Source organism: Diadema antillarum, unplaced genomic scaffold (assembly GCF_040938485.1).
Source record: "Diadema antillarum isolate AM-2024a unplaced genomic scaffold, OU_Dant_1.0 seq00000683_RagTag, whole genome shotgun sequence".
NCBI lineage: Eukaryota > Metazoa > Echinodermata > Echinoidea > Diadematoida > Diadematidae > Diadema > Diadema antillarum.
The window spans coordinates 82,406-108,034 of record NW_027271588.1 but is presented as its reverse complement, the minus strand read 5'-3'; the positions used below and the strand labels follow the sequence as shown (position 1 = coordinate 108,034).

The 25,629-nt window shown below is 38.5% G+C and overlaps 1 protein-coding gene across 1 annotated transcript; it reads left to right on the top strand.

The window, feature by feature from the left end:
* Positions 1–4,550: 4,550 nt before the first annotated feature.
* Positions 4,551–24,983, top strand: LOC139737152 (solute carrier organic anion transporter family member 4A1-like; the record flags this gene model as incomplete). Its single annotated transcript, XM_071647830.1, has 7 exons — positions 4,551–4,802; positions 5,594–5,789; positions 7,191–7,353; positions 19,442–19,620; positions 21,302–21,366; positions 21,872–22,179; positions 24,826–24,983. Coding segments are annotated over 7 exons (1,301 nt in total), but the record flags the coding sequence as incomplete, so codon positions are not given.
* Positions 24,984–25,629: the final 646 nt, after the last annotated feature.

Genomic DNA, 25,629 nt, shown 5'->3' with positions numbered 1-25,629 from the left:
CATAATTCAGTCAGATCATTTGATTTTCTTTATTCCGAGTGGTTCCCAATCGACGTGTTCTCTTACTCTTTTCTTTAATCTGTACACGTAATCTCAGTTTTATATTCGAAAAGACACACTGTATGTTCCATTCTCTTGCAAAACAAAAAAGAAATGACTGTATTTCATTTTTGTAACATATGATCGATGCAGAAAATTCCGGATAAATTCATTTGAATTAGGATCGTGTAATGTCATAACAACCACTAACAGGAAGCTTTAGATTTTAGACGCGCGGACGTTCAAAGGGAAAAAAAAAAAAAACATGGTCTGAGCGTGCGCAGAAGCGCACGTCAACTTGACGTACGTTTCTGCGCACGCTCAGAACATGTTTTTTTTCCCCTTTGAACGTCCGCGCGTCTAAAATCTAAAGCTCCCTAATGTCATAAGATGACGACGACATTAATGTCATAACGACCACTAATGTCATGACATGTCGACGACAATGTCATAATGACCACTGTAATGTCATGACACGTCTACGATAAATGTAAAGATCGGATTAGCACGTCGACGACAAATGTCAAAATCGGATTAACCACAAATGTCATAACACGTCTACGACAAATATCAAAATTTCCATTTTTACTGCAAATGTCATCACGTTGACGACACATTTCATAACGACTACTAATGTCATAACACGTCGACGTCAAAAGTCGTAACATCGGACAAATATCAAAGTCTGATTATCCACAAATATTATAAGACGTCGATGACAAATGTTAAAATCGAACTAACCACAAATTTCATAACGCGTCGACCATGAATGTCAAATTTTCCAAATTTATCACAAATTTCAGAATGCGTCACAGAGGTGGATCACGGAATTCCGTAAAGGGGAGGCGCCTTTACAAAAGTAAAGACTGCCGCACCCCTCCATTTTTCTGTTCTTTTTTTTTAAACAAATTAAATAAGAAGAACATAATTAGGGGGATGGAGTTGCGCCAGCCTTTCATTTTGAAAAGGTGTCTCCCCTTTACGGAATTCCTTGATCCGCCCATGAAATGCAAGCAATGAGTTTTGACATTTGTGGATGACGCAATAGCGGATCGAGACGGGTGCATCTCCCTCTGATGCCCCCTTTCTGTTTTTGTTAAAACAACAGAAATAAAAAGAAAAAAATAGGGGTTGCGCCAGCTTGTAGTTTTGAAAAGTCGCCTCCCTGTAATGCAAGCATCGGGTTTTACCATTAACCTGTGGCTGAAGCAGTCGCGGATCTAGAGGGGGCGCGGCGCCCCTCCCCGTCTCTATTTTTGTTAAAATAAAAGAAATACAACTCAAAAAGGGAGGAGGTTGCATCAACCTTTGATTTTGTTAAGGTGCCTCCCCTTTACAGAATTCCTGGATCCTCCCCTGTGATGCGTTAGGTCCTATGACATTTGTGGTCGACGCGGTATGAAATTTGTGGTTAATTCGATTTTAACATTATGTCATTGACGTGTTATGACATTTGCAGTAAAAACAGAAATTTTGACATTATGTCGTCGACGTGTTATGAGATTAGTGGTTATGACATTTGTCGTCGACGTCTAATGACATTATTGGTCATTATGAAATTTGTCGTCGACGTGTTATGACATTAGTGGTCGTTATGACATTTGTCATTGACGTGTTATGACATTTACAGTAAAAAAACAAATGTTCACATTTATTTTGTCGTCGACGTGTTATGAGATTAGTGGTTATGACATTTGTCGTCGACGTCTTAGAACATTATCGGTCATTATGAAATTTGTCGTCGACGTGTTATGACATTAGTGGTCGTTATGATATTTGTCGTCGACATGTTATGATATTTGCAGTAAAAACTGAAATTTTGACATTTGCCGTCGACGTGTTATGACATTTGTGGTTAATCCGATTTTGATATTTGTCGTCGACATGTTATGACATTAGTGGTCGCTATGAATTTGTCGTCGACGTGTTATGACATTTGCAGTAAAAATGGAAATTTCGACATTTGTCGTCGACGTTATTGGTTCGTTATGACATTTCTCGTCGACGTGTTATGACATTAGTGGTCATTATGAAATTTGTCGTCGACGTGTTGTGACATTAGTGGTCGTTATGACATTTGTCGTCGACGTGTTATGAGATTATGGTTATGACATTATTGTCGTCGACGTCTTATGACATTTGCAGCAAAAAATGGAAATTTTGACATTTGTCGTCGACGTTATGACATTATTGGTCGCTATGACATTTGTCGTCGACGTGTTATGACATTAGTGGTCATCGTGAGATTTGTCGTCGACGTGTTATGACATTAAAGTGGTCATTGTGACATTTGTCGTTGACGTGTCATGGCATTAGTGGTCGTTATGACATTTGTCGTCGTCTTATGACATTAGTGGTTGTTATGACATTACACGATCCAAATTCAAATGAATTTATCCGGAATTTTCTGCATCGATCATATGTTACAAAAATGAAATACAGTCATTTCTTTTTGTTTTGCAAGAGAATGGAACATACAGTGTGTCTTTTCGAATATAAAACTGAGATTGCGTGTATACAGATTAAAGAAAAGAGTAAGAGAACACGTCGATTGGGAACCACTCGGAATAAAGAAAATCAAATGATCTGACTGAATTATGGCACATTGTATTGGGAGTGTAAATGCTTAAAGATACGACAGCCACATTAGTGGTCGAATATTATTGACATTAGTGGGCTCGACACAATATGGTGACAGCCTAAGTTTATTTTGAATGAAAATCGTAATACAATGACATCATGAATTCACTTAACTCCCTCAGTTTTGAGCATTTGACTTGAGATTTGGCACATCGCGGTGACAGTTATGATATTTAGCTGGGCAAACTTTATTTTTTTTTAATGTTAAACATTGTGTTACTATGGTAAAAGTATTTCTAATGAAAATCATAGAAATTGTTGATTTATTTACTTTACTCACTCAGGTTTTGAGCACTTGACGTGAGATATGGCAAATGTCAGTTACTTTGTTAGTAGGGGGTATAGATCACATTGAGTGATAGTTCTAGTTTGTATTACAATACTTCTTGGATATTGGAGGATCAGGTTATCTCTGTATAAACCTTCATGAAAAAAGTGTTTGAACAAAAAGAAGTGAATAAAGTGATAATGAATTAATGCAATAGTGGTATAATTTTCCTTCATACTAATTTGCACGTGACTGTACAGTGTTTCTAGACAAACTGATCAATGTAGAAAAAAAATGTAGACAAACATTGTGAAGTTTTGAAATGAGAAAGAGAGGAGGGGAGAGGCAGAGAAAGTCGTAAGAAACAAATAAATTGTATGATAATTCAAGCAGTGATCGAGGAAGGGAAGAAATACACGAGTCATGCATTTGAAAAAGGAAGGGGTCGAGAGAGGTCGGAAAATGCATATGCACAGTGAATCTTTGAAACTAGTATGAAGAAAAGAGGGGTAGGTTTGAGAAACAAAATAATATACCATCAGTCTGAAGATAAATTTAGGGGCCTTTAATAGCAACAAATATAACAGAGGGGGTTGGGGGCTGAGAAATAAATACATCCCCATCATTTTATATAGGTAGCCTACACCAATACAGTTGTGCATCCGGTCTTCCATATGGAACCCGCAATAACATTGATCACTGTTGCGCATGACTGATGAGATATCACAGAATATTCATTGTTTTTTTGTCTCTTTCCTGTGAATATGATTCTCTCTCTTCCCCCTCTCCTCCTTGTCAGATTTTTTGTTTTGCATTGTTTTGTTTTTCGCACTCGTTTACATACTTATCAATTTACACATGCACTATTCGATGAGGGTCTACCACGGCAGGCAAAACTTTCACAGCCCGTGCACACACTCAATGACGAACGTGTACGAATCGAATCGTCGCGAGCAGCGGCACTCACACAACTTGACCAATACCGAATTCATTTAGGGTCTAGATCGAGATCTACAGAGTATTTAGTCTTCACATTAAATGATAACAATCTTTGCTGTTCTCACGTAATATGGAAACAAGCTCGAAGTGACTGATTATATTCAGCTTACAGGCATTACGAAATCCTTATTGCTACTCTTAAAAACTATGGGGGCGCTGTGGTATTATGATTATAGTGGATATAAGACTCCCGATCCCCAATCGGAGGACCCGAGTTCGATTCCCTCCCAGCGGTTACGTCCTTGGACAAGATGTTTTTGAAAGAAAGAAAGATATTATTCAGAAGGGTGAAGGTTCAGGTGAGAGTTTCTTCAATTTGTCTCCCTCTACAATGTGAATTTGTTAAGATCGCAACTGCTGAACTGTACAGATCTGTATTGTTAAATTTGTAAAGGGAGACAAATTGAAGAAACTCACACCTGAAGATGTTTTTACCCACCATTTCCCTTTCGACTCCGGTGTATAAATGGGTACCGGGCAACGTTAGGGTGGTTATAATGGTAGGACCCTCTGGTAGAGCAGTGGCAACACTGAAGAGGCTACCCTGGATAAAGAAGACCTTATTAATATATTAAAACAAACCTTTTTTTTAAATACCCACAAGGCGGGAAAAAAGTCTTCGCCCAGCGCAAGCACGAGACCCAGCGTGGGATGGAGTTTGAGACGAAGACCGGCTGGGGGTCGATCGCCCAGTTTCCCCGCGCCTTGTGGATGCTGATCAAGAACCTGCCATTTATGTTTAACAACATCTCCACGGCCTGCGAGACCTTCATCCTAGTCGCCGTGGGCGTCTTCGGCCCAAAGTACATGGAGTCGCAGTTCAACCTGACGTCGGGCCAGGCAGCCATTTTGGCGGGTAAGGGGTCAGAGTAATATTGATTTTGATATCATTTCATTTGATCTTACCGGAGTTGAACAGGCACTATTCGATAGCGATTTGAATCGACTTGATTCAACTCGTTGCGATGTCTGTAAATGGCTTTATTTGATATTGATTTGACTCGTTTTTATTATATTTCCTGACAATTTAATTTGATTCGATTCGATTCGATTCGATTTGATTTGATTTGTTTCGTTTTGATTTGATTTGATTTGATTTGATTTGATTTAACTTGCTCCAAAAGGTATGCTTCGTTAAAAGCATATGATCTCCTAACAAAGATTTGCATCATTTAAAAGAACTGGACTTGATATTTGGAATGATCGTTCCCATGTTCCAAAGGGGATAAAATCCTCCCGGAAATGGCATTTTGCAGGCCATAAGGTTGAAACGTTCAAATTAGGATTATTCCCCATTAAAAAAAAAAAAAGTCGTCTGTTGTACTGAGAGAGTTAAACTGACATCGTTTATTGCACTGTGAGACTTGAATTAATCACAATGTTTTGAGAGTAATCTTCGCATCTTTTACCTATCGCAGCCATTTTTCGCAGCATCACTACTAAGGTGACAATTCAGTTGAAGAAAGTGTCATAGACTTTACCTTATTATGTAAGTGTTTGAAATAACAAATATGAATGATAAACCTTGATGTATAAAGTAGTCGCCTACTTCTTGCTCTTCGTCTTCTCCTTCTCTAACCGTGTCCCTATTTTCTCCTGGCAAATATTTTGGATCACAGCCATTATCTCTTTTCACTTACCTTTCAGGTATCATCGTCACTCCGTCAAGTTTTATTGGCGCCCTCTTCGGTGGCTGGGTGGTCAAGCGATTTGACCTAAAATACAAAGGTATGCTGAGGTTCACTCTCGGCGTGCTCATCTGTAGTTTGGGTCTTCAATTCGTCTTCTTTATGAGCTGTGAAAGCATCGACTTTGCCGGAGTTACGGTGGATTACAAAATTAGGTAAGCATTTGCCCGATTTTGCTCCTACGTAATTCAGTTTTTGTGGGTCAGAGGAGATGGTAATATCTTGCTTTTTAACTTTTTTGTTTGTTTGAAAGTAGACTTATCGCTTCATAATCAAAGGAAAGAATTTTCTATCCAGGCTCTTTACCCCTTTTTGTGCTTTAGTTTGCAATTTTCTTGCAATCAATGCCACTTCATAGTGTTAGATGGGCAAAGCTCAATGTACTTTTGCTTTTAGTCAAGAGGTTGCTCGCAGAGATTTTAGTTCGTTGTAATCCCAGCATAAAGTTTTCATTCGTTAAACATCGGGGTATAGTATCTGTGCGACATGTATACTCGTAAGCTTATTGATGTAAAGTATTTTCCTTTAAATGTTCTCTTATCTGCCTTGTATTAATTACTATCGTGTGCTAATGATTAGTCAGAGGATCCACTGCTTACTTGAAATACTAAACGGACAATTATCTTCATTAAACATTCTTCAAGTACAATATGGGGGATTAAGAACAGCAATAAATCAACCACTACTGAGAATAACAAGGCATACCCCGGGCCCCTCAAAAAACAGAAGACAATCTTTCTGAAGTCTCTAACAGATGGAAGATCCCAATAAAGTATGGACTTAACTATCGACTTTAGATTTAAAAAAAACAAAGACGGCTTTATCGCGACTGCAGAACCAGAGCCGTTTTAAATTTGTCATATTGTCAAACTCATTAAATTGTGATGATATCGGACAAATTCAAACAGTCATGACAAGTGGCAAGAAGAGGTGGACACATTTCAGGAAATTAAGGACATTGGACTTTGGAGGAGTAATCAAAGCAAGGTGGATGACAAGTGACAAGTTTGTGTCAACCTGGGGGCTGTAATAATCCGTTCTGTCTGTTTATTTTCGATGGAGAAACCAGCAGACACTGAAACCCATGAACAGAAAATCGAAGACGAGTCGTGTAATCGTGATAGTTTACATAATCATTCCATCTCATTACAACTCCCTTAAAAATTTTCACTATAACAGCAACAAAAAAGGACATTAATAATGATGAAATTCCGGTTTATTCTTAAGTTCAAAGCTGGGACAGTCACTATAGTGTCCAAAGATGACGAGAAATAATGCTGAATAACCGTGGAAAAGCCAGACCTTGATTCTTATCGCAAAATGCATCTTTGTAGGTCTGAAACGGAGGATGTAAAAGTTTCACATTGTTTAATTCCACTTTGATAAATGATAAGATATCTTCTTCTGTTTAATTTTTATCTTCTTTCCTCCTACGTGTTTAACTTGTTCTCTTTCTCTCTTGTTTCATGCTTTGTTCTGTATATATGTATGCATGTATCTGTCTGTCTGTCTGTTTACTTGTCTGTGTCTCACGTGCTAAATTCCACTCATAACAGCCCCGGGTCCGGCGATCAGGATTTCCCGGTTGACAATGTCTGCAATGAGGATTGTAAATGTACGCACGACTTCCAACCCGTATGTGGACATGATGATGTTTTGTACTACTCGCCGTGCCACGCGGGATGCTCGTTTAAAAACTCTTCAGACGACGACTCGTCAGTGGTAAGCACTTTCATGATTTAAAAAGTAAAAAAAACAAACAACAACAACAACAACAACAAACAACAACAATAAGTGCAATTATCCCAGATAAGTCCAAGTATAGCCACATGACTGTGCTTTGGCACTGTGTCTGTTTTAAAGATAAAATGGAGTTCCTGTTAAGGTGCATTTCACCGAGTGAAACCATGATTCAAAGTATCTGGATATAACTGCTAGTCAGTATGATGCTTAGGGAGCATTATAACTCATGTTTGATTACTAGAACGTCAATTTAGATGAGAACTGCAGTAGTGACTCTCGGAAAATAACGGCTCGTTTAAACTGAAGGATTTGGTCTCGCGAGCGCATGATTCACAACGCCCCCTTGCGGTCCCGAGAAGAAAGTCGGTTTTCGGATACTACTCACAGAACTCGTGAGAGAGTTCTGTGATATACTACTGAAGTGTACTGTACACAATGTTAGCGCGACCGCATCCCAGAGGTTACGATCCGCGATCCGTTTATAGCTAGCAGAGCAAGCTGTCGACAACTGCGTACATTGTGTGTATAGCCCACAGAGAGTTCTGTGGTATAGCCACTGTGTGCGTCTCATGTCCGACGTCCTGTAGTGTACGATACCCCTGTGCGGTGTATGTTGTGTGTACGTATGATACTCACTGTCGTATTTCAGTCATGGGGGCATGGATGGGGCCGGCCGCCAACCGTGTACTATACTCGAAGTGTCTAGTACTGTGTGGTGGCCTTGAGCACTAGTACCCATATTGTACACATGCCCAGCACGCAACGCGCTTTCCACCACTCTTTGCCTTCCACCAAAAAGTCGATGCTCTTTGCTAGTCATGCTTCCACCGAAGAGTGGATTCAGTACACTAAACAATGTAGTCCGTGGCGATATCGTTCTGGCTTCAGTTCGCTATGACAATGCCACTCACTATTGGTACATGCGTGGCCGGCCGTGGCAAGCGAGCTGGCTTCTTTCGTTCGCCCCGTTGCGAGCTATATATTTTACACGTATTATGTACTTGGGTACTGTTTGTATTCATACGACCAGCTACGAGCTGCGTGTTAGTGGACTGTTCTGCAGATCGTGCTATAATAAACAATGAGATTCTTTCGCCATATGTGTTGACAAGAACAGATAAAATACCTCAAACAATCAAAGACAGTCCTCCCATTTTTCTTGTTTTTGTTATTCTGTCGATAAATGAGCTTCCAAGTAAAAAAAAAAAAAAAAAGAGTAAACAATAGTGGGCCTCAACTGTACGTTTTGTGAAGGACATGTTTGATGTTGTTCGTCGGGTGATTTGTCGACAGGCCATGGACCTAATATAGGCCTACTAGTACAAGGGCATTCATCGTACACATTTTCGCACACGCATAATACCTTGCCTATAGGATATACCTGTCCTCTACGATTACCGTCCTTTTTTTTTTCTTTTTTTTTGCTCTGGAATATGCTACGGAAAAGTGAAATATTCTTGAGATCACAAGTGACAATCATTCTGCCATCATTTCTTTTAAAAACTGCCTGCTTTTCCCTAGCGAAAGTGTTTGCTTTGAGGTATGATTTCCAAACATACACCTCAAGACTGCACATTCACTTCATTTGATTTTTCTGCGTTATTTTCTTCTGCGCATATAGTTTTAGATTTCTCGAATCTCCATCTTGTTCTTCTCCCGGCTTGCTGGCGGTGACAATCATGGGATCAAAGCAGTAAAGCATGCTAAAACTGTCTTTGAGACGCTTTTGAGATGTAGGCCTACAGGTGCATGATTGACACAAAATTTCTCATGATCTCAGGTCTTTCTGCTCCTCATCATCTGTATCTATTCAAAGACATTTCTGTCTGAAAAAGGCACATCTGCGAAACAAGACTGAAATGAGGGAAACGATCATTTTGTTAGTGACGATACATGATCACACAATCAAGTAAAGAAAAAATGTCAAGTAAACCTAAGAAAGTACAACTGCTCTCATATTTATTTATTACTGATGATCATCTACACAGCCAAAGTTGCCACAGTCGAGATGTTGACGCTTCCGCACGTATACCACATGCTGTTCATTTCTAATCTTAATTTTACTTTATTATTTTTTTTAGTTGCATAGGCCTGATTGTCAGAGAAAGACATAATCCGAAATCGAAAGAATTTTTGTTTTGCTTTTTTTTTCCTGTTTTTTTTTGTTTTTTTTTTTACTGATTGTTTGTAATTTTCAAATTAGTGGGGCCTATTGAGATACGTTTTGTGATTGTAGGACATGTTTGTTGTTGATCAGGTGATTTGTCGAGAGAACTGACAACCAAATTTGCCAATCCTGTTTGTGTTATTGTCGTTTAAGGGTTTTGTTTTTTGTTTTTTGCTTTGTTTGTCCCGCATGGTAGGGCCTACCTGTGTTCTGTGCGTATTATAGTTACTGCGGCCGGCGTGTAAAGACAACAGGGTCTTGTTCAATTTGCCATGGTTGTTTACACTATATCATTTATGATGAAAGAAAAGCAATTCTCTCGCCGTAAGTGCTGACAAGCCAAATCAAAAAATCAATAACAATCTTTGCATCGTTTTTGCCAACTCTGTCCATAGCCTAAATGAGCTGTCCAATAAAAAAAAATGCACTAAATATCGTCAACTAAACCTATAGAAGTAATAACAGCTTGATGATCTACACACGGTCAACGTTGCCATAGTTGATGCTTCAGCCTGTATATGCTGAGCATTTTTTTTTTTTCATTCCTTTTCTTCTTCTTTTTTTTTTCTCAGCGTACTTTTACTGATTGTTTTTCAAATTAGTTGGGCCTATATATGCGTTTTATGGAAGACGTGTTTAGTTGTGTTTTTGTTTTGTTTTGTTTTGTTTTGTCAGGCGATCTGTTGACAAAATAATATTGATGACCACTGATCCTGTCTTGATTACAATTAATATTATTTTGGGTTTTGTTGTTTGAAATCCAAAATTGTCTGCACTTTTTTCCTTTTTTTTTTTTGGCCAATTATGTCGACAAATCAGCTGTCATGTAAAAAAAGAAAACAATCGCCGACTAAACCTAACTAAAACATCAACAAAAAACCAACAACAACAAAAACAAACCCAGCTCGGTTGTCACTGATAATCGTCTATTACGTTGCCAGAGTTGGTGCAGTACATGACGCTTCGCACGAAGCATTTATTCAAATTCATGAAATTCTTACGTCGAGATGTTTTCATTGCAGCTGATTGACAAATTGCCCTTATACATCGACGTATATCAGTTGCAACGTATAGCATTTATGCTTGACATTTTTTCATTTGTCCATTTTTCTTAGCGTAATAATAGCATAGGTCATGAGTGTCAAAGAATTACGGATTCCGAAAGGTTCGGGTTATTTATTTTGTTGTTGTTGTTTTACAGATATAGTAGGGCCTATATATGCGTTTTGTGCAGGACGCGACAGTTTTTTTTTTTTTTTATTTGAGCAGATTTGTCGAAAGATTGTTTTTTATTTTCGCTTTTGTTTGTTTTTGCTTCCTTGCTCCATTGCACGTGGTACCTGTGTACTGTGTGCAGTCAAAGAGCGTGTAATGGAACTGTGCTGCAAATCACATGTAGCGTTCTAGAATAATGTTCAATTGCCATGTTTATAAGCTTATCGAAGAAAAGCACTTCTCTCGACATTGTATTATGTGCTGTCAGGTCAAGATTTAAACAAAAAAAAATGAAAGAAATTATCAAAAAAAAAAACAGTTTTCACAGCCTTTTTTTTTCTTTTGCCCATTCTGACAATGAATGGGCTGTCAAGTCAAAAAGAAAAAAAAATCGCTAACTAACATATGGAAAATCCGATTGTTAATGACGATTATCTACATGGTCAACGTTGCCATCAGAGTAGGCATAGGCCTATCATGGATATTGACGCTTGGCATGTAGTATTTTATGCTGGACATTTTTTTTTTTTTTTTTTTTTTTTCGTAGCGTAGTATATAGCAAAGGCCTGACTGGCCAAGAAAGACGTATTCCGAAATGTTATGTTTTAGTTGTTTTACTGACTGTTTGTTTTTACAATTAGTAGGGCCTAATATGCGTTTTGTGTATAACATGTTTGCTTGTTGTTTGGGCAGGTGATTTGATGGAATTGATTACCACATGTGCTGGTTCTGTTTGTATTATTATTTTGTTGTTGTTTTTGCGTGGCGGCCAATTTTGTGGAGAGAATTGGCAGAAAAAAAATGATGTGAAGAGGACTGGTTTGTTTGCTTATCAGGTGATTCTGTGAGACAATTTTGTCAACAACAACAACAACAAAGCAAATCAAAGACCTCTTCCATCTGTGATTGTTCGACCGTCTTTTCCCTTTTTTCATGATGACAAATGTCATGACAAGAGCATCCATGCAATCTGTTTCACATAACACAATCCCAATGGAGATCGAGAGGGCTTCGTGTTATAGTAAGCTATAATCAGTAGTGATCGAGGTGGCTTCGTGTTCGACCGGTATAACAAGCAACGGTGGACAGCTCTACACGTGTACCATCAGGTATGTATATCACACGTCATATATATATATATCATATATATATATATATATATATATCAGATATATAAGATATATGTATATATTTATATATATTATATCCTTTCTTTTTTATTTCTTTCTGGTGCCCCACTCGGGATTAATCAGCTGAATAGGAAAAAAAGGCTCCCCCATGCATTTTTCCCCTTCAGTTTCTCGTGCCACCAATGCCCCCTCGTTACGGGGTTGTTTCCTTCCTAAAAACAAATATTAAAAAATAATATACTAGTACAGTGGTCACTGCAGAACCTTGATGATATACATTTTAAAAGAAAAGAGAACTAACTATACCCTAGTTGGATATAGGGGGCATGGGGGCAGTTTTCTTTCGTTATAACGAAGTTTCGTTATAACCGAACAAATACAATATTCAACGAAAAAAAGGAAACCACGCAAATTATGATGTTCTGTTTGCTGAATACTCATCATACACTGGAAAGCTATGTAAAATGGAATGGGACCTTTTAAATTCCGTTTGAATATTACAATTAAAAGGGAGCATAAAGTTGTTTGTAATATCGCGCATGTATTATAGAAAATGACGGTTTATAGGATTCGGTTATACATTTCGCTGTTCCAAAGGTTCGTTTCTTATACTGAAGTTTGTTACTCCGAAGGCTCCTTATTCCGAAGTTTCGCCATTCTAAGGATTCAGTAGGTTTATTTATTTGAAGCTTCACACTTCTGAAGATTCGTTTTTCCAAAAGTTCATAATTTAGATAAAAATATATCATTCGTTTTCCGAAGGTTCGTTGGTCAGAAATTAGAATGATCAGGCTCGTCATTCAAAAGGTTTGTAATTTACTAACTGAGAAAGGATCACTATTCCGAAGGTTCGTTGTTGCGAAGGTTTTTTAATCCGAAAATGTAATAAAGTTTGTCATTCCGAAGATGGTTTGTTAATATAAAAAAAAAGTGACACATGTTACGTATTTCGAAGGTTCAGTTTTCTTAAGACGATTATAAGGTTTGGAATTCCTAAGATTTGTTAGTGGACTCACCTTTTTCTTTTCTGGATTAACGAAACGTTTTTTGTTTGTTTGTTTGTTTGTTTTTTGTTGTTGTTGTGGTTGTTTTTTTTTTAATGTTCCGATTAATGAATGTTTGGAATTCCTATCATTTTCGGACAAACGCACCGTCGTAATAAGAACCATATTCTTTTTTTTTTCGGAATAACGAATCTTTGGAATAACGCCAAAATGTTCGCGAACAAACACTGTTTCATTTCCGAACTAACGGACATTTAGGTGTATCAGAATCTTTGTGTTTTGTAATAAGGAACCTTACTCAATTTCAGATTATTGTCAGTTTGTATAACAATAATGCAAGTTCTCCTCGGAAACTTGTGCGTGACACATGGATCGAAAACGCAGTATTGTGAAGCATTCGTCCACGCAGAGACGCTATAAATGCTTGTTCCGCTACGTATTTTCGGAAGCGATCCGCATTTCGTTATAACAGAGCACATTTTTTTTTCTTTGTCAGTGGCGCTCGGAAAAGACTTCGTTATAACGAAAATTTCGCTATAACCGTGTTCGTTATAAGCGAATTTTTTAACACAGACTTTAATGGCGAAAATTTTGGGAACAGAAGTTTTGCTTCGTTATTACCGTGTTCGTTGTAACGGGAGTGCAATGTATTGCAAATAAGCTATAAACATCACATCTCATTATCATTGTCATAAATTATCAGAGGATTGTAAATTCCTGTTCACATATCGTTATGTATATGTTTTTTATATTGTTTTTAACAGATTGAACAACGCTCCGTAAAAACATGACATGCTGTCCCTATAATAGCACCTGTAAATGAACGTCATTGGAAACACGTCCTGATGAACTTCAAGATGATGTCAAGTCAAGTCGCATCAACGATCGTTGATGTACCGCAAAAATATGAATAACACATTATCCCTTCCTACACATTATCATATAAGGAAATTAATCATGGTGACGTCATTTTGTTTTTCTTTAATCCGGAACAACAGAGAAAACGTAAACTTTTCACCTTTGTCACGCTAAGTGAAATAGGTCAGCTTCTAAATATTTTCAGCATCCAGAAATGTACGGTATGACATTAATTTTGGTTAATGTATGTTACTAAAATTTTTAGATTCTTTGCAAAATAGTAACATCAAGGCGATGGAAATGTCCGACCACTATACCCATTATACCACTGTCTAATGTTTCTTTTGTGTCCATGAGTATACGTATGTATCAAAGAGAGGTCAGTCTTTATGCTCCACTGACATTAATTCGCTCCGCGAGAATGTGCTCCGCAACATCACCCCAACGACATCTGCTCCGTCGACAATGATTGCTCCGCCGACGACTGAACCACCGACACTTGCTCCGGCGATGTTTCCTTCGAAGATACCACACTGAATTGCCCCGCGCCCCGGCGACATTTTACTCCAAGGATACGACAATAACATTGATCTACCATTAGTTCCAGTGGAAATGGCTGCATTTCATTCACACAAATTCTGCTGGCATGTCCTCATGAACGAGATCCGAAGATATTTTATGACATCTGCTGAACTCGGCTCAATATTGAAATTGTTCTATCAACATATAACTCACAATCTCATGGTAGCATTATATCTTGCCACATTTAAAAAATATGCAGGAATTGGTTTGCACAAGACATATAGTTGTTTCTTGAAATACTTGAGGGGTGCTGCCGATTATTTATAGGCAATTATTAATTCGTTCAAATGTTTTATTGGTTATTTAGAAGGCCTAGTATACATATGCTACGATTGTTTTGGTTTATAGGTAATGTTTAAGCCAATTACATGGCTGTATGACAACCCACAGGGCACTAATCGTCAACATATCCGAAGAGTGTTCTTCGTCAAATAGCATTGCGTAAGCTTGTGATTCTAATTCATCGGAGTATCAAGCCTTTGTACTTCATTGTCGGATATCACCTTCGGAATAAACATTCTACATCCGGCACTGGTGGATGTTTCAGAAAATAATTGTCAGACGGGAGGGGAAATCTTAAAAGCAAAAATGAATGTCATTCTTAGTTTGATATGTTTCCCCTTCGGCAGTGGGAGATATTTGATTGTCTGTTAATAAATGATTCACCGTAAAGTCCCAAGGTAACAATGATACATTTCAACTATAATAACATGGTATTATAACCAAAGGTAAATGGATTGATTGCCCTGCTCGCAACTCGGCATTCATGGTCGTGATGGTCTTCCGAGGAATCCAATTTGACATGAATTATTAAATTGATTGAAACTCCATTAAAATGAAACTCTCATTATAGGCACATATATTAAAGCTACACAAAACGAAATCATAATTATACAAAACAGTATTCGAATACCACCCACCCACAGCCCTCTTCATATAACATAATCATTAACATTATGTCGGGATACCAGATCACATACATTTTCATAACATCCAGTGCAACAAACTATTATTAATTGCTTTCTTATATAGGAATTACACGATGGTGAGGGTGAGGATATCATTATCCAAGGTAACAGTATTGCATAGATGCCCCACGATAGGCGAACATGCGTTTATTCTGTTCTTGTTTATTTTGACGTTGTTCATTTCTTTTTCTTTTTCTTTACCGAGCAACGAGGGACAGGCCTATACTTCCGAAGTAGGAGCCTTAGTATTGACGGAAGGGGGAATTGGCGGGAAACTTTTATCTCCCTTTTTGACATCGTTAATTTTTTTTTGCACGGTATCCATTACTTTGGGGGATAAGTACACATGTATAAGGTTCGTCAGTCCGGGTCCCCAAATTCCTGTTCCAGATCCATTTGTTACTCCGAATATGAAGGCGTTCGTTATAATCCGAAAATTTTTATTCTGAAAACGAATTAGGTCCTATACGTGGTACGAAATTTATTTCGTTTCAGGATGAACGAACACCCGTGTTCGAATCAAGGAACCATAAAAATAACGAAAGTGTTTGTCTCTCTCTCTCTTTCATTTTGGAATAATATAACCTTCGAGATTCGAATAATTTTCTTTCATTTTTGGATTAACTATCTTTCAGAACAACGAACTTGCAGAGTGACGAACAGTAACATGATTTTCCCTTTTTTATAATCAAGCACCTCTGAGTCACCGTCAGAAAAGAAAGAATGATAGAGAATCTTCCCCCTTTTTATAGGGCAGTGGAATATAATTCAGGAAAGATATAAAGAAAATAGAAAAAATAACATTATTTTACGCCAATTGATGGAAAGAAATGTAGAATCAGGTAACGTTTGCAATCTTGCCAGTGGTCTCCCCCGGAGTCTTCGACTTGAGCTCGCTTCGAAACATCCTTTTCATTCCCGCAGGCCCCAGACTGTTTATGACCTCAGCAGGAATGCGCCACCGCGCGGATTTGTGGTTTACCCCCCCCCCCCCCCTTCCCCTCCCTCCTCCCCCCCCCCCCAATGCTATCGTGGGATTTTGCTCTTTTCTTCTTCTTCTTCTTCTTCTTCTTTTTTTTTTTTTGAAAAGAAGATGTTCGCACGCAGTGTCTTTTCCCCATACCACTGCGCGTTCTGTTTCAATTCGTTTGGGTTGTAGGTTTTTTTTTTCCTTGAATTTTCACTATGCTCTATAAACACGTGGAAACTCCCCAGCCATACACCTACAGGTAGCTCACCGCAATATTTGCAGCCAAATACTCGACTTTGTCAACACGAAACCCCTAAAACAATAAAGAGATGATGGAGTACCTTGTATCGATGCATAAACGAAATATCATTGATGGACAATAAAATATTCTTTACAAAAAATAAATAAAAATAAAATAGAGTTCAGCCAACATATGAGTTTGTCGTCCCACAAGTTTTACACGTGTTTTTCACAAATTTGATAACACATATATAGTTAGAACATGCATGTCGCCAATTCTCGAGGATGTCGCACACAATGTTGCAGGCTTCTGTTGTGTCGCACAATATTAGAGCTACATGCTCATACCCGTGGCTACCCTGGCGTCGTAAATAGGTAGTTCATAACTACAATCAAACTGAAGCTTACTACAGTACTAGTATACCACCCACAAGATCTTGCGATATTCCTCTGAAACTTGGATTTACTACCTCAACCTCGGTATGCGCAGCTTGATTTTCTTCCCTTTGGAGTTGAATGTGGAGGTTTTGTGTTTCTCTGAAGGAAGAAAAGCGTGTTCGAAAGAAAAAAAAAATCCGGTAAGTCCATTTTCCTTGAAAATCAATCGATTAATGATTTACACTGTCAATCTGAATGTAATCTGTTCGTAAAAATAAAAAAATAAAAAACAAACCACGTAACATCGGATTATTTTCAGTCTAAAATCGATGTTTTGGGGCCAATAGCCCACTTATCATAGGCCTACTATAATGCACCATCTGCATAATGAAAACACCAACGTAACTTTGAAATACAAAAAAAAAATAATAATAAATAAATGAATAAATTAGTGCAGACCGAACTAAAGGCCAAAGAGGCTATCCTAAGCCCGCCGCACACTATTGGAATACGACTCACGACTATGACTGACCGACTTTGGATTTGAACAAAACAAAACAAAACAAAACAAAAAACAACTCGTTTATGCTGACGCTGTTGTGACTTGTTCAGGATCCAAACTCTGTCAGTCCTATAGTCGCGAGTATGGGATGGGCTCTATTCCATCCTCGACTGCGTCTGCATCATGGAGCTACTGGCACTGTTCTCCACGATTGCGTCAAAACGAGGCAGGATTGTCTTTTCCTCTTCCTCTCTCTCTCTCTCCCTCTCCCTGCAATCTGATCACTCTGCATCTTTGGCGTGGTTTCTTCTTTTTTTTTTTGTGAGTCTGACCCGACTCAAGGTCAATAAACGGTCGATCTATTTCTGTACCCGTGTCAAGACAGGTGGACTGGAACACTCCCTGGTGTATGTGTGTGTGTGTGTGTGTACTGTGTGTGTATGTGAGTGTGTGCGTGTGTGTGCGTTGCTGTTCCAAACGTAAACCAGCGCGAGCGGGTATTGCATTCATGCATGCATCTGGTCGGGCTGGGAGCTAGCCGAGGTGATCGTCTTCCTTCTTGTATTACGTGAATGAATAGGGAGTTCCCGTCTCCCCGGTAAACCACCTCCCTGGTAAAACGATCGACTGCTGAACAGGGCATGCTAAGGCTGCTTACAAGATAGATGATAACAAGTCCGCGTGATAGTCTAGCACTGTAGTGGAGCCTCTAAAATCACGCGAGTTTACCAACTGATGAATTCAGACAATTATTATATTATATATTAAAAAATATCTAACTACATTATATCATGTAGGAACTACTGTCTTATTTGGCAGCACAGCAAGTCTCGTCTCACCACCGCAGTGTTGTCAAGTTGTGTGCGCGTACAATCTGTATGTATCTTGTCTCACCTCCCTGGTATAATCCGTGCTTCGCTGCATAACGAGCCTCTAACCAGCGGGGTGGTGAGTAAAACGCAGCGCCCAGTATACAAAGTATACTGATGCATATCTGATCGCCACAAAGTTGCCGCAGCTATACTCGTCTTTTTTTTTCCTCCGGCAGGATTGACCACTGTTCATGGTCTTCGTATTTGTTTTTGTTTCCCTCCTGCAATGGCTGCTCTATGTCAAACCCGTCTTCGTGTACCATATACATGTACTACTAGACTGGTAGGACTCGTACATCAATAATCTGTGATCACGCATTGTCGGCACTGTACATACCACTCGCATGCATGCACGCATTACCGCATCGCACACACAGCTACAGAGGAGTGTCAGCGCTGCGGCACTGCCCGGATAACTGGCGGTCACAGAACTCTACACAAGTTCTGTGCTGGCGATCCGGTTCTCACGAGTTACACGCAGAATGATCGTTGAGGGAGCTATATAAAGATTCGAACGAGCCGTTAGTATTTATCGACGTTGTACAGCGTCGATAATATCCGAAACCATTATTGCATGATTACTAAGACATGAGAGCACTTTGGGGCGAGTAAGTCTCACAGTGTTAGTTATTTGAAAGGTACTTTAACCTGAAACACAAACTAAGACAAGGCAAACTCAGGGAAACTTTATGAAGGTACCAAAACTCCATATTATCTTTAATGTTGAGCACTCACTGTTAGTGTTTCATACGACAAATAAAAACCTAATCAAGTATAAATTTGTATTCCGCGATGATCGGTCTATTCAACGTGATGATAAACTTATACCTTCATATGGCCCAAAACTGCACGGAAACATTGTGTCATTTTGCAAAAGTAAAGGAAATTTCTTATTATATTATATACACCAAAACACACAGACTGATAACACCTTCATTTTATTCTATTAGCCTACATTCGATTGTTATATCGAGCCTACCGTAGATTTGCTATTGTTGTTGTTGCTGCTGCTGCTGCTACTGCTATACTACTACTGTTGTTGTTGTTGTTTGTTTGTTTGTTGTTGTTGTGGTGGTGGTGGTAGTTATGGTCTTTTTTATTTTTGTTTGTGTGTGTGACAGGGGTGGTTTGTAACGTCCTTTGACCATGTTGCACGTCATTTTTGATACATCCCGCAGACATACTACGACTGCGCTTGCATACCTTCAGCCGCCAACGAGACGGTCGGGTACGGCCACGGGACAGGGGGCCGGTGTGAATACAGCTGTCAGTCACAAACGATGTTTGTCGTCATAGCCTTTCTTCTTATCACGGTCACGTCTATGATAGCGGTTCCTCAACTGACCGCCACGCTAAGGTAAGCACACACACCCAACTAAAGTGTTGCTTCAGAGGTCCTGTTTACCTTATATGGAGCAGTGATTTAAAAAATGTTCAAAATATCACATTTGATGCATATGTGTAGGTCTGTTGCGTCACAAAACATCCTACCATATAAGTGCATATTATGATATGATATCAGTGTTTGTTTGTTTGTTTGTTTGATTTTTCTTCCAACACAATTTCATACATAAATCAAGATTATTTTCAGTAATATCACATGGAATATCAGTAAGCAGATTACAAGTACATGATTCAAAGAAGAAAAGTCGATGTGTAAATTAATTTCATTAACAAAATATAAATCGTATTACCAATTTTCCAAATAATCATCTGAGAAATTATGCGGAAGAAGGACTGTCACTATAAGCAAAAGCTTCAGCACGTGGCAGCCCAGGGACCTATCTGCATAATACACAAAAAAAAATTGTAAAAAGTGTATTTCTCAATAATCCGTAACTGTAGACGGTTTAGTCTGGAAACATTTTTATTATAACTATTGTTCACATTTTGTTTATTTAACAACACTTAACATCGATTATACGGATTCAGATTTTTACAGTGGTTGTTTCTATCCCCAACTCACATTTTAGAATTATTTTAAAGCAACAATGCTCGGTTTTTGTTTCATCTGCAAATGGTAAATTATGTCTTTAAAGTTCGTGTGTCCCTTTTGGAACTATCAAAATTAGATTCCATAAAAGCCGGTATATTGTAGAGATAGGTAATTCATCAGACCTTTCGTTAAACTGATAAAACTGGAAACTTCTTTATGATGAAAACAGTATTGCGGAATCCCAGTGGATTTGTTTGGACCTAAAAAAAAGAAATCCAACCGTTATTCTCGGCACAAAAGGGGAGCGCATATCTCAGACGACATAGGACTAGTTTTCATTTCTATCTTAAAAAGCCCTGAAGTGTATAATTATTATTGTAAGATTTCATACACTATGTTCTGATCTTGGGAGACATTACTCGTCAACCATGCAAAATTTCTTGACGTTTGCAAAGCCTCTGAAACCTCCCTGCCCCTAAATGTATCTATCACCTCATAAATTAGAGACTTTAGATCGACTGTAGTTTGCATCAAAATCTTACTCAAATGATTTGCAACTCGATTTCTGTTCATACAGTAAGCCATATTTCTGATGTAATCTTTATTGTGTGTGTGTGTGTGTGTGGAGGGGGGGGGGGGGGGGCGGATTCGCGTTCCGTGGCGGAGAAATGACGACAAGCGCAAAGCTTTTATTATTTAGAATAACGACAAAAGAAACCCAAATCATTACATAAATGCAATTCCATCACTACCTTACAACTGGCAGTCAAAAAACTTTACAGTGTATATCTTATGATAATGTTTGAACACTCGTAGCACCCACACAAAAACAAAACAATAACACAAATAAACTATGCAAGTTCATGCAAGTTGTGAAATTCTTTCAGCGAGTTGTGTTTATTGCAACTGATTGACAAATTGCCCTACTTCGACGTAAATAAGCACCAAATTAATCAAACACAAATAATATATTCTTGGGACGGCTGTTTCTGATGAAATGACGTGAAATTTTTACAGCTATTTGATACAATCTTGTTTTCTTTTCTTCCGTTTGTTTCTTTTTCTGCCTGTTTGTTTGTCTGTTTGTGCGTTTCTCTCAAAGATGTGTCGCTCCCTCGCAGAGGACATTCGCCTTGGGTGTTCAGTCCGTCATTTACAGATGTTTAGGTAAGTCAAAGTTTATGTGTGGGTCACCCACAGGTGTCTATCTTTTCAAACAGTGAGACTAAGATTCAATAGATCGTGCCGTTAAAGGGATGGCATAGTTTTGAGACAGATTGGGATTTAAAGTGTAACTTTTTATAACTATTTCTACTTTTAACTAGAAACCATTTATATGACATATTCAAGAGTATGCAATTCGAAGTTTATTTGATGAAAATTGGTTTTCAAATGGCTGAGATAATCCAAAAACGAAGAGGTCCTAATAAAAGGTGGGTCCCACCTTTTATTAGACCACATTCTTTTTTACTTTCAAATTGCTTTTTGTATATCTCAGCCATTGCAAAACCCGTTTTTATCAGATAAACTTGAATAAGTGGGACGTTGATGTATATCGTTGCATTTTTTACAGTTTTTATGTTGTTTGCTGTGTTTTTTTTTCATGATTTCCCTAATGGCATGTTTTGTTATTCCGGTCATTCTTTCACTCTTTGGGGGACTTATATACTAGGCTCCATTCCAGGCCCAATCATTTTCGGCTCCTTGATCGACCGCACCTGTCTCATCTGGGAGGAGGAAGAGTGTGATGACAGCCGGACCTGCTGGCTCTACAACAACGCCGACTTCAGCCGCTACACCCTCATCATGCTCCAGTCCGCCAAGGGCCTCTCCATCCTCTGCATCATCCTTGCCCTCGTCACCTACAAGCCGCCCAGCGACGACGAAGAAAAGAACGACGACAGCGCACCTACCACGGTCAGCGCGGAGCTCGCGGAAATCCCGCGCGTGGAGGACCATGTAGACGAAAAAGCACCGCAGGTATAAACATCAATAACTATATCATTTCAAGGATGAAATATGAAAATAGAAGAATCATTCCATTTAAAGCGTGAATGAGTGGGGACCAACTCGGAATCTTACATAGTGATGTAGGAGATTCTCGGAAGAGTAAAGCCAAATGTTTTCACCAAAGGTGCATTGACACGAGACACGAGCTCGCCTTCGACCACTGTGATGAGCAAATGTTTTTTTTTTTCCGCTCACGAAGGGAGCGCTGCCTTATGCCTTACCAATGAAACCAGATGAGATGACTTTCACGTTTTTGTGTGTGTTGATAAATGACTTGACGTGTGATGTAATTGCTCGTGATAAAACTTTGTTTTTTGCGCAGTGTTGTTTTCTTTTTAAAGGTAGTATCCATTGTTCCTCGTTAGCTGGCAAAATGTGAAAAACGAATAAAATCTTCAAAGGAATAACATGGAAGTTTCATTACGATGCTTTGCTTTGCTTAGGCTTGTGTATATAAATCTACCTCCTTATGCGGCAGTTAGAACGAACTGTTTATCCTGGTTTTGTTTTTCTCTTTCCTTTAGACTGTGTTCATTCTCTCTCTCCGCTCCACCCCCGTCCCTCTCCCGTCCCCCCCCCCCCTTTCTCTCTTCCTTGCATGTCATACGACACTATTAGCATGATTAGTTTAAACAAGCTCTGACCTTTGCTCTATAGCCGTTAGCTCATCAGGGTATGTAAATTAACTACCTAGTCACCTTTCAGTACGCAAATCTCAATTTTTATTCCTACCCGATGTCACCTTAAATCAAGATGTCAGTTTGCACCTCCCTGGCCATGGTAAGCCTTATGGAGCTTGCTAACGCCCGGTACTTCGCACGCAAATAATTTTGGGATACTACCTCTCAGAACTAATATATTTCAGTTTGCTTTTTCTATTAACTGTTTTGAATGTGATAATCATACATAGAAAAAGTATTTAAAAAAAAATGTTAATCTTAAATTACATTGTGCCTGTCATCCCCTATCTTATGACTTCAATTACCTTAACCAACGTTGACCAAAGGCAATAAACATAAACCTCATTCTGCTTTAAAAAAGAAAAGAAAATAAAAAACAGAAAAAAAATCTCTGACGGTTAGACAGGATAGTCGTATTATACAGGAGGTTTTTATTGTTATTGTTGTTGTTGTTGTTGTTGTTGTTGTTTAAATCCTGAATCTTGTGCACTCAAAACTTGTATTCAGATGATACCGTTTTGATATTGTATGCGCTGCAATAGCATGGCCGAGTAATTGTGATGTTCATTTTTTTTCTTCCTATGTGTGGACTCCTATTCTTGATTCTAGCTCTCGAATGCATTCCAAGTCTGCGGCATTATTTTAGGCAAACAGTATATGAATTCTTATGGCCAAAACTTGGGAATGAAGACTAGAGTATTTTCTAAGTCTTATACCTACACTTACTAAGACTTTCCGAATCGTACAATTTGACTTTCAGCCATCAGGTAGTGCAAAAGAAAGAAAAATGTAAATGAATATCCTCGTCAACGGATATTTCAGATTAATATCTAAGTCTGTGTTAATTACGTGTAGCGGGAGTTGTGTAAAAACTAGCGCAGGGTAGTGTTTTATTTGTAAATAGAAAAACAAAAGATATTGCATTCGACCCTTCCATCGTGAAAAAAAAAAGCTTTTTATATTCAACGTTTACAGCGTGAAAATACATCTGACGACATAGTGATTTAACTACATCTGCAACACTCAGATTCAGATTAGCTTTATAGATTATTTAAGTGTATTGCTTGCTACGTTTCCCGTATAGGTCTAGAGCTTACAGAGAACGACAGGAGTTTATTGTTGTTGTTGTTTTTTTTTTTTCATTGTGGAGATAAACACTCATGATCCTAGTGTTTTCTAATATCTTCCAAACTATTTTGATGGTCGTGTTTTGACATTTCTTCTATGTTTTATTTTAGTTTTGCACAATGTCATCGTTATCGAAAGTCCTTCGAGGTATAGCCGTAATGGCAAGAGTACTATTTGAATACTACTAGGCGGCAGTAAAATGCTATAATATTATTATTAAACGTTAATGGTCTTGGTCTCTGTCAAAATAATTCATTAAAAAGATAGGAGTATGGAGATATGACAGCGAAAATGTTTTATCGGAACCCCTCCACATTGCTATTAATGTTTAGTGCAGGTACCATATTCTGTATTCTTGCTAAATTCAAAAGAGTTACCCAAGCATTCAATGAATAAAATTTGCATAGTGATGGAGATAGATTGATAAGCAGCACGCGTCTCCCCTGGCGTGTATATTAGTTTGACTTAACTCCTATGAAGTGACATTAAAATCAACAGGAAGCTCTACGTTGTGCAATATCATTAGTGATAGTTACTTATCATCACCATCGGGAAGAGATTATGAACGTGTATACTGACATCAGTTAGAGCAAACTTAGTATTAACAAAATTAGAGAATTAGTACTTAAGCGTAGAATGTTGTTGGGGTCCTACAGCAGCTGCAACATCTCAATTAGACGGTTAAAGGACGCCCCCTCTATGGTCAAGGAGTATTGCAGCTTACAAAATGACGACTGAGTGAATCAAAATACTTTCTCGTCTCGCGTCAAGTAAGGACTGGTGTTACGTGTCTCCTTCTGGTTCGCAGTTCGAGCGGGACACGAGCATCGTACTCTCACTGTACGCTGCCCCGGTAACTCCGGCGTGGTTACTGAGCACATCGCCTTCTGCCTCCGCGGAGAAGACCCTGTTTGACTTAGGCGCACAAACCTTCTACACAACGTAGACCAAACCACTTTAAAAGAGAGCGATTTTACCCTTTGCCTTCGGAAATCTGTTGGACTGTTTCGCAAAGTATGTGGGAAATTCAGAATATTCGTAGGGATTGGGTTAAGTCTATTGCAGCTGACAAAGTAGCAATCTGTCAATGTAGTGACAAAAGGTAGCAATTGCTGTCATAGGTCTGCTATTATTTTTATCACTGGAATATAGAAGCTCTGTTGATTAGAGAAAAAAACCTCTGGTAGGATAGTGATTTGAAATATTTCAATATTCAGAGAATAGTCATCTTCTTAACACTTTAAAGACTTTAACCACCGACGAAAAGCGACAATAGCAGGTTGCAACCCAAGTGCATTAATCTTCCTCAGTTTTTCTTGTCACGTGCATGGTCCCTTGTAGTTTGGGGCGTTGTCTGTACACCTGTTTGTTGGTCTATCTGTCTGACTGTCTGTCTGTAAAATTCTGTAAAACGCATTGATTGCTGCACTTTTGACACGAGTGAATGTCCTTCCATGTGCCTAGTTCTGGAAATATAAACCAAGACGTTTTAATTGTCAGTGATTGTATAATCGTTTCAATTTTTGAATACGCTAAAACATTCCATTTTTAGGCAAACTGTTTTCAAAAAATTATGATTGTACAAGTCTTGATCGTGCTGATAAACATGCTT